The sequence below is a fragment of the Hippopotamus amphibius genome, chromosome 3, assembly GCF_030028045.1.
Source record: "Hippopotamus amphibius kiboko isolate mHipAmp2 chromosome 3, mHipAmp2.hap2, whole genome shotgun sequence".
In the NCBI taxonomy this organism is placed as follows: Eukaryota; Metazoa; Chordata; class Mammalia; order Artiodactyla; family Hippopotamidae; genus Hippopotamus; species Hippopotamus amphibius.
Window position 1 is genome coordinate 113,588,086 of NC_080188.1, and position 10,977 is coordinate 113,599,062.

General features: G+C 39.2%; 1 protein-coding gene across 1 annotated transcript; it reads left to right on the top strand.

Annotated features, from left to right (window-relative positions):
- The first annotated feature begins 1,406 nt into the window (after nt 1-1,406).
- LOC130850031 (olfactory receptor 1S1-like) lies at nt 1,407-2,349 on the top strand. The gene has a single exon (XM_057729343.1). The coding sequence runs from the start codon at nt 1,407-1,409 to the stop codon at nt 2,346-2,348; it is 942 nt and encodes a 313-aa protein (XP_057585326.1). The 3' UTR covers nt 2,349.
- The last annotated feature ends 8,628 nt before the right edge of the window (nt 2,350-10,977 follow it).

Sequence of the window (10,977 nt, forward strand, 5' to 3'; positions counted from 1 at the left end):
ATGAGACTAACACTCTTGGCTCTCAAGCCAATAGTCTTCCCAATAAGCCACAGGGAAAACCATTCTCAGTCCAGTCTACCTTCTCTGCCTCTGGGTAACTCTTTGGGAGGTTCCTATTACTTTCTGGTCAATTTTAGTTTTTAAAAATAAGTTTTACTTTGGTACTAAAGACCCACTTCACCAGGTATTCAAAAGCCCAACCCAAATAAAAACTTCAGTTTCACATCCTTCAAACATGTGTACTCCCTCCTGAGCTGAGTGTGATGTGTAACTTGGGGATATGTAAGAGGAAGCAGTAAGGAGGGGGAATGGAGGCGGAAAAGGGGCAAAGTCAACAGTCTGCTGCCATGGATACTAGCAGTTGGTGAGTCGTGTGTGGCAGGCATGCTCTGTCTTGAGTACACTTAGGATTCTTCAGAGGTCTTTTCAGAGACTGGTCCATTAAGCAGTTCCCTGACAAGGGCCATGAATTTTATCCATCATCTCTCTATGACCCCTCTTTCATAAGGAGCCACTCCATGACATCTTACTGCTATAGACTCCTCTACCCCAGCAGACTCCTTCTTGGTTGGAGTCCCAACAAGGTGGCTTGAGCTCAAAAATTTCCTGCAGCATCCACTTGGCTTATGGGTAGCTCACATATTCATGCTGTGTCCTGTGCGAGGCTGCAGGATTGCCCTACCATGCAGAGTGAGCTGATCCAGAGAGCATCCCACCTTTAAGGGGAGAGGAAAACGAGGAAAACACAAATGTTTAGGTTCATATGTGTCCATTAAACTTTCTCCATTTACATAACATCCAACCATGAATGAAGTAAAATTCTGGAATCCCCTTCTTGTACACATTCTTCAAGACCAGTTCTTTTGGGGTCATCCCCCTAACTTGAGTGAAAAGGGTACCCACACAACAATATATTCTCATCAAAGTTCCTAACACCCAGTTGTTTCTACTTCACCAAACTCTTTACTTTAATGACTCTTTCAAAGGATGCAGGGGAATGATGGAAAAGGTCTTGGGACCAGTTAGTTCATTTTTAAGTAATTCCTTCAGGACTATCTAGCATCTTTAGAAATCATGTACACCTCACATATTGTCCTCAATTTGGGGCATGTAACTACATTTGGAGCCAACAGTACAAATCACATTCAGAATCATGGTAGAGTTTAAAACATGTTCATTGAGAAGTATCTACTATCATGTCCCTGTCTTTTCTTTCTAAGACACTTCCTGAGTCTCTGCACTGCTGACGTACTTGCTTGGTAAGTAACCTTTCTCCACTCTTCATTCCCCTTCAGACTAGAGGGAGTGCCCACCTCCCTGCAATGGCCACAGGTCAATGGTACCATATTAGGTTTTCTCGTGGGGGTGTGAAGACCTTGTGCTCCTTTCTCCAGATTAGCAGAAATATGCATCAAGGAAACCAAACGAGCATCTCTGAATTCCTCCTCCTGGGACTCTCCAACAAGCCTGAGCAGCAGAAGCTCCTCTTTGTGCTTTTCCTGGGTATGTACTTGGTCACTGTGGTTGGGAATGGGCTCATCATTCTGGCCATCGGCTTGGATTCTTACCTTCACACCCCCATGTACCTCTTCCTTGCCAACCTATCCTTTGCTGATATTTCTTCCATTTCCACCTCGGTCCCCAAAATGCTGATGAATATTCAGACCAAGAGTCAGTCCATCTCCTATGAGAGCTGCATTACACAGATGTATTTTTCTGTTGTTTTCGTTGTTATTGACAATTTCCTCTTGGGGGTCATGGCCTACAACCGTTTTGCGGCTATCTGCCACCCTCTGAACTACACAACCATCATGGAACCCAGGCTCTGCATTTTACTCACAGTCATCCCATGGGTCCTCAGTAACCTTGTTGCCCTGACACACACCCTTCTGCTCCTTCGATTGGTCTTCTGTGACAGCAATGCTCTCCCACACTTCTTCTGCGACTTGTCCCCTCTGCTCAAGCTGTCCTTCTCGGACACAATGATCAATGAGCTTGTGCTCTTTGTCTTGGGCTTATCAGTCATCACCTTCCCCTTTGCCCTCATCCTCTTCTCCTATGTCTGCATCGTCAGGGCTGTCCTGAGACTCTCATCCACAGAGGGAATGTGGAAAGCCTTCTCCACCTGTGGCTCTCACCTGACAGTTGTATTACTCTTCTATGGGACCATTGTAGGGGTTTACTTCTTCCCCTCATCCACTGACCCCGACAACAGAGATAAGATTGGTGCAGTACTGTTCACTGTGGTGACACCCATGATGAACCCCTTCATCTATAGCCTGAGGAACAAGGACATGAAAGGTGTTCTGGCAAAATTCATCCATAGTAAAAAATGGTTCTGCCTTTGATGCCCTGGGCATCTGAATTCCTTTTATTTCCATAACAAAATGAATGATTCTGTCCAGAGTGTGTGGCATAGGTGTGATTGTTCAACTTTTGATGAACTTTAAGATCTCTGCCTCCCATTTCAACCTCTGAGGGGCTGGGGCTTTTCCACATAGCACTGGTCTTAGAAGCAAGACCCCTAGTCCTCATGGTAAGTCACAACAATAACCCACATTTTGATTATATTTCATCTAACTAGAAAATTTTGTGAAAAAGGTTTATAACTTAGACAATAACAAGGGCATGTAGTACCTATAGTTTAGCTTTTGCATCTTTGAGGACATTTCTTACTAATTCCGTCAATCTAGATTTCTCTGGGAGAGTTTTTCTCAAAGTTTGTTTTGCCAAAACTGCTATTCAGTGAGATGTTTAATAGTTGTAAAAATTAAGACCCCCCATGTTCAAATAATTTGGGGCATCTTTGAGCTAAATGAAGCAAAATGTTTTAAATAGGCAAATTTTCAGAGTGTTTAGTATAGTACAGATCTCCAGGAAGGTAGTATGGTATGCAGCGTTTCTCAAAACTAAACTTATTCAGTCATACAGAACTTGATTCATCACAAAGTGGTACATGAAACTAGTGTTTTGCAATACCCATTTTGGAAAGTGCATTCCAGTGAAAAACCAGAGAGCGTGTATATAGAAGACATGAGTTCTAGTCCTGAGTCTGTCCCCAAGTTGCTATGATACTTTAGGCATATCAGCTCACCTTCTTGAACCTAGTTTCTTACACATAAAATGAGGCCACTGGTCTCAGTTGCTTCCAATGGAAAGTGTACATCAGAATTGCCTGGAGAAACTTTTTCAAAATGCACACTCTCGAGGCCCTGCAATGCCTTCTCTACTCAACCAGCTGCAGTGGTCTTGGATTCAGATTGACCATTAAACTCACAGGATACACCAAGAATCAAGCCTTAGAGGATACAGCACAGCCACACAACACACACAATGACAGCACGGTAGAGATCTTATGATTCCCAGGCACACTTTCTAAATATCCCAGTCATTTCACACTTGGGAGGTGTATCATCAGGAGAGAGAAGGCTGAGTGTGGAGCATCATGAGAAAGAGCTGAAGGTCAAGGAAATTTTATTTACTTGCTACTGCATAGCCTCTCAGGGGTATGTGACTAGTACCCATTTTCTGGTGCAGCTGCAACTCGGCAAATACAAGTTACTCATCAATTACAGATTCCTCCATAAGCAAACTTAGCAAACAAATGCAAGTGCTTGTGTCACCTCAAAGCCATTGTAGCAGGACTTTCATGTGTCTAGGATCCAGGATGCACCAATACAATTCTTGAGTTAGTTGCAAGGGGGATTTGATCGAGGGTCAAACCTCAGATTTCTCCAAGGCTGAGAAAATCTGCAAACCAGGATTGACTGCTTTCCTTCCACACACCACCCCAGATCTACTAACCCAGACTCCAATGAAGGAACTCGGCACTTGTATTCTGAAGATGCTCTTTAGTTGACCCTGATGTGCTAAAGAATCACTAAACCCCATGAGCTCTGAGTTCTACTCTAGCTCCAGGATTTTGTGAATTTAGATGCCTACTGGCTGATGGAGATGTCCTTCAGACATCCAACTTAAAAATACTCTGTAACTACCCAGAAGAATGTGATGTTTTGCCCTGTCCAAATCCTCTTTTTAAATATTTCCAGCTCTGGAGCAAACTATTGCTAGTTACTGAATCCAATTTCTCTCTAACAATTGCACTGTAGTGCAGAGAAAAGATCTTGGCTTTTCAGCAAGTTGTGACCCAGCTATGTGATTTAAGGGAAATTATTAAAGCATTGAAACTCATTTTCTTCATCTGTAAAATTAGAATAATAACCCCATCATCCCAAAGCTGTTTTGGATTAAATGCATATGTATATTAGACAACTACCATAGTGCCCAGTATATTGTAGACACTAAAAAACCAACAACCAAACACACAAAAAACCCAAACTTTTCCTTTTCTTCATCTGTTTCCTGGATTCCAGCTCCAATCTACCTGCCCTACCAAATTAGTTTTATTTATCCCCAGCCTAAAAATTAGGTTTATTTATCCTCAGCCTAAGTGGACTTCTATTCTTCTCTAAACTTGCAAAAATTCAACCTCTTTAAGAGGAAGTATATAATCAGTCACTTGCCTTTCTCTGTGGTATCTCTTCAACTTTTATGCTTTGAGTTTTTTCATTACTAATGCAAAATCTATCTGCTTTTATATGGGTTACCAAACTACCTTCTTAACAGTCCTGTCTTCCTTGAATACCTCAAAATCCAACCTAACCTACTCACAGCTCCAACATGAAAAATCACAGACTTCTGCTTTCATTATACCACACGGAATAGTAGAGACTCCTAGATTTATCATTAAGAGACTTGGGATCTGGCCCAACTCTGCTGCTAATTCACTATGTAACAAGCCACATTACTAACCTCAGTTTCTTTTTCTGTAATATAGCAAGTGATCTAGTGTGAACAAAGGAGGTTTTCTAATGGCATGTATGATTAAAATCCATTTATGTAAAACAGAATATGTAGAAAGAGATGCCTGGGAGGAGAGCCCACAAAATATTAACAGTGGTTTTCAGAGATAATGTTTTCCAAGAATGTCCAAAATAAGATTTTCCATCCCACATGCTCTTGAAAATTTGCTTCCTCATCAAGAGATGGAGTCTGTGTCCCTCCACCTGAACATGGAAGACTTTGGGGATGGCTTTGACTAACAGAGGATCCCAAAGTGGTGCTGCATGATTCCTAAGGCTCTTAGAAAACCCAGTGCAGTTTCCCCCTAGTGCTGTCTCAAGAATGCACCTATGAAACCATGAAATGAAATGCATGAAAGAAGTCCTACTACTCTGAAGCCACCATGCTGGAGAGACCACATAGGGTTAGAGAGAATTGCCCAGGTGTTCCAGCCAACCAGTCTTTGAGTCTCCCTGCCAGTCACCCAACATGTGAATGAAACACCAACTGATCTCGGCCTCAGCTCTGATGGCAAGTTACCCAAGTGAAAACTGCCGAGCTGAGTCCAGTCAACTCCTAGAACTCTGAGAGGTAAAAATAAAGTGACTGTTACTGCATTAAGTCTCTTGCATTTGGGGTTTGTTATTCAGCAATATATAACCACCAAAGTGGTAGTTTTGTTTCATGGGATTTATATTAACCTGTATTGCTCTAACATTTTACAACTTTTTTTTTTAAATTTTAAGGAAAATAAACTGTCTTGCCTCTTAAACCATCATGGTTAACATGGTATCAGAATCTTCTCAGTTACATAAACGTCGATTGGGCAGAGCTATAGCTTTCTCGCTTTATCCTGGTGTCATCGAGCCCATATTTGATGGAATAAGAACCATAATGGTTAGACCCCCCTCATTTGGTTTGAATTGGTCACCATCCCCGAGGGCCTGTCCTGGGTCTCTATTACCTGTGTCTTATAGGTTCCATGGGAGGCTGTATCCATTCTAAGACGTTGCTGCAGCTGCAGCGAATAATAGGGAAGCTGAGTTCATTGGAAATAGACTTGTATGCAAGTTGGGAGTTTGCCTGAGAAAATGAATTAAGATTAAGGTGGGACACACAAGACAACTGATTAAGAAAATAGAGAATCACAAACTCTTATGAAAACTTTGACAAGTTTTCACAGAAGAAAAGCATAAATCTGTACCTAAATGCTTGTATTTCCCTAAATCAGCCTTCTACTCCTCAGCGTCCACAAATAAATATTATCAACCTTCTCTTTACCAGGCTCCGAGTCTGGCCCTGGGACTGAAAGAATGAATAATTTGCAGTCCATACTTTTAATACACTCAGAAACTAAAGAGGAAAACTGACAAAAAATTTAAGTGATTTTTAAGACATGATAAGCAAGGACAATATTTAGTCAATAATTCATGTCATTAGATTTAGAAAATATAAAGAATTTGTGTAAAGCACAGTCAACCAAATTTTATGCCATTCTTGTTCTTCTGTGATAGCCCTACCAGAGAAAAGCCAAATTGCAGTTTTATGAATAAATTAACAGAAACCCCTGCCATTTTATTAATTAATTAATTAATTAATTTAAAACTCTTTATTGGAATATAATTGCTTTACACTCTTGTGCCAGTTGTTGAGGTACACCATAGTGAATCAGCTGTATTTATACATATATGCTTATATGCCCTCCCTCCTGTGACTCCCTCCCACCCTCCCTATCCTGGCTCTCCAAGTCATCACCCATCATCGAGTTGATCTCCCTGTGTTATGCAGCAGCTTCTCACTAGCTATCTGTTTTACATTTGGTAGTGTATATATGTCAATGCTACTCTCTCACTTCATCCCAGCTTCCCCATCGCCCCCCCATCGACCCCCCCTCCGCCCCCCCAACCCCGTGTCCTCCACTCCATTCTCTGCATCTTTATTCTTGCCCTCTTGCTGGGTTCATCAGTACCATTTTTTTAGATTCCATATAATGAGTTAGCACACATAAACCCCTGCCATCTAATGTAGGTAACACAAATGCAAGAGAAATGTCTAGAAAAAAATCTGTGCATTGAGTAGGAACAATTTGTAAAACCTAACATATAAAGGGTCAGCAAATATTTGTTATTTATTCACTAAACAATTTTTTGAGTGTATAGTTAGAATTAAAAGGAAATAAGACAACACCATTGCTTTCCTGGATCTTACTTCATAATGCATGAGACAGACAATGAATATATAAAGGTTGGCTATAATATGGGGTAGCAGAAAGACCTGTAACAAGAAGTGAAGTAAGGTCAGGTGATAGACAATGAGACAGGTTGGAGTAGCAATTTTAGATAGGGAAGGTCAGGGGTTGGGGAAGGCCTGTCTTAGGTATTTGAGTTGAGTACTGAACAAAATTAAGGAGTAAACCATGAGAAGATCTGGAGAAACACATTCCAAGAAAAAGGGAAAGCAGCTCCTTTATTAAATAAATAAAGATCCTGATGTGAGAGCATGTCTGACATCTTGAAAGAATAGTGAGTGCATTGGACTAGGGGGAAGGGATGGGTAGGTAGTTATAATCATGGAGGTAGTTAGGTATCCAACCTGGTTGAATCTTGTAGGTCATGGCAAAGAATTTGAATTTTATTTAAGTACGTAAATCCAAGAGACTGGATGAAATTAGCTAAGGAATGACTACAGAGGGAGAGAAAGATCTATGACTGAGTCTTGGGTGACTCTAATGTTTAGAAATAAGGAGCCAGCAAAGGAGTCTGAGGAGCAGCAGCCAACGAGGTAGGAAAACAGAATAGAGTCAGGAAGATGGAAGAAGTGAAAATTCTTCCAAGGAAAAGGAGGGATCAACTGTTTCAAATACCACAGGAGCCAAACCATCATTCCTGAAATTGTACTTTCTGATCTGCCCTCTTCAACCCATGCCGCTGTCATCCCTAGTGATCTTTGGACCAGTTCTACATCCTCAGGGTTGAATTCAAATAGAAAATTCCTCCTTCAGAACATATTTCTCAGAAGATGAAATCATGTCAAATTTCTTATTTGCTTCTATCTTTCTTCCACGGTGTATGCCTCTCTCTGTATTCTCTTTTTAAATAATAGAGGAATTTAGATGACTCAGAACTACAAGTCCATTTTAAAACAGGCCTATGTCTTTAGACAATACCCCTGTGACTTTTTTTTTTTATTTATTATTTTCTGGGGGGTACACCAAGTTCAATCATCTGTTTTTATACACATGTCTCCATATTCCCTCCCTCCCTCAACTCCCCCCCCACCCTCCCTCGAGTCTCCCCCACCCTCCCCACCCCTGTGACCTTTTTAACCAGCCAATAATACTCAGGGACATCTTCTACTTTCTTTGATAATAAAAAGAATATTAAAATATTTTGAACCACCAAAAAAAAAAAAAAGAATATTAGATTGTGATCAAGTACAGTTTATCTTAGAAACACAAGAATTGTTTAACATTTCGAAAGCAATTAATGTAGTTCATCATATTAATAAACAAAAAATAAAATTATGGACCATTCCTGCAGATGCAGAAATTGTTTTTGGACAAAATACAATATTCAACCCTGGTTTTAGGAAACAAATTCTCAACAAACTAGGAATCGAAAGCAACTCCCTTAAAAAAGTCACCTGTGAAAAATCTACGTAATAAAAGAAGAAAGACTGAAAAGTTCCCCCTAAGGTCAAGAACAGGTCAGGGATTTTCATTTTTATCACTTCTCTTCAACATTTTATTGGAAGTGAAGTCAGACAGAGAAAGATAAATACTATGTGATCTCACTTATATGCAGAATCTTAAAAACTCATAGAAATAGAGATTTGTGGTTGCCAGAGACAAGGGATGGAAGGTGGGGGAACTGGGGGTGGGGGGGTGAAAGGTGGATGAACTTGGTGGAGGTGGTCAACAAGCACAAACTTCCAGCTGTAAGATAAATAGGTCCTGGGGGTGTTATATACAACATGATCACTTGTTAAGAATGCTATACTATGTGTTTGAAAGTCACTAAAAGAGTAAATCTTAAAAGTTCTCATTCAAAAGGAAAAAAATTTGTAACTATGTGAGGTGATTGAAGTTAACTAATCATAGCAATCATTTCACAGTACCCACATGTATTGAATCACTATTTTGTACACTTCAAACTTATATATCAATTATATCTCAATAAAGCTGGAAAAATTAAATAAATAAAAATAACAAAGATTTATCAAATAAAATAATATGCCACAGACTCAGAAAGCAGTGCCCAAGGAGAAATGATCATAGCAAATGTGGAATAAAAAAACCAAATAAACATTGTAGTGAAGATTCTAGCTAGTGCTGTAAGACAAGAAAAAGAAAGTCACTCGAATTACAAAGGAAAAAATGAAACTATTTTTATTTATATGACTTTCTAAGTAGAAAATTCAATGGAATCTACAAAAAAGCTATTAGAATTTATAAGTTTAACAAGTTTGCAAGATCGATATAAAAAAAGTGGTTTTTTTTTCTTTTTCTTTTTTTTTTGGCCACACCACGTGGCTTGTGGGGTCTTCATACCTGGACCAGGGATTGAACCTGGTCCCTTGGCAGTGACAGCATGGAGTTCTAACCACTGTATCGCTGGGGAATTCCCAAAAAAGTAACAGTATTTCTATACACAAGCAAAGACAATTGGAAATTGAAATTTAAAAATCAATACCATTACAATTGTATCAAAAATAATGGAACATTTAAAGATAAATCTGACAAAAGATTTGAAAAATCTATACCCTGAAAAGTACAAAACGCAGATATTAAAGAAGACCAATAAGAAGAGAGATACATCAGTCTCATGCGTCAGAAGAATCAATATTGATAATATGTCAATTGTCCCCAAACTGATCAATCAGATTCCATGGAATCCCAATCAGAATTACAGTATACATTTTTGTAGAAATTAATAAATTGGTTTTAAAAATCATATGGAATTCAGAGGGCCTAAAGTAGTTAAAACAATTATGAAAATGGATGAAGCTGAAGGACTAGCACTACCTGATTTCTGACTTATTAGTATTCAAGACAGTGTGGTATTGGAGTAAAAATAGTTAAAATGATTATGAAAATGAAGCTGAAGGACTAGCATTACCTGATTTCTGACATTAGTATTCGAGATAATGTGGTACTGGAGTAAAAAAGGACAAATACATCATTGGAACAGAAAAGAGTCCAGAAATAGGCCCACACATATATGGAAAACTGATTTCCAACAAAGGTGTGGAGACAACTCAGTGGAGAAAAGACAGTCTTTTCAACAAATGGTACTGAAACACCTGGATGTCCATATGCAAAAGTGTTTACTTTGACCATACATTTTTCATATATAAAACTCAACCCAAAATGGATCCTAGACAAATGTACAACCTAAAACTACAGAATTCTAGAAGACAGAGGAGAAAATTTTTGTGACCACGGAGACAAAGATTTCCTTTTTTTTTTTTAATTTTATTTATTTATTTATTATTTTTTTGGGGGTACACCAAGTTCAATCATCTGTTTTTATACACATATCCCCGTATTCCCTCCCTTCCTTGACTCCCCCCACCTCGAGTACCCCCCACCCTCCCTGCCCCAGTCCTCTAAGGCATCTTTCATCCTCGAGTTGGACTCCCTTTGTTATACAACAACTTCCCACTGACTATCTATTTGGATAACCTGGAAGAAATGGATACATTCTTAGAAAAATACAATCTTCCAAGACTGAACCAGGAAGAAATAGAAACCATGAATAGACCAATCACAAGTACGGAAATTGAGGCAGTGATTAAAAATCTCCCAACACACAAAAGCCCAGGACCAGATGGGTTCACGGGCAAATTCTATCAAACATTTAGAGAAGAGCTAACACCTATCCTTCTCAAACTCTTCCAAAATAATCTCAAAAAATTTCTTAAATATGATACCAAAAGCACACCCCATACATAGAAAAATTGATAAATGGGACTTAAAATTGTTTACTCTCTGAAGGATACTGTGAAGAATAACAAAAGTGTAGAAACTTGGAGAAAATATTTGCAAATCATATAAAGGACTTGTATCCAGAAATATAAAGAGCTCTCAAATATTAATTATGAGAGAACAAAAAGCACACTTAAAATGGTTAAAAG

Coding starts and splice junctions, on each gene's coding strand:
- LOC130850031 (XM_057729343.1), top strand. CDS start 1,407: ATGCATCAAGGAAACCAAACGAGCATCTCTGAATTCCTCCTCCTGGGA.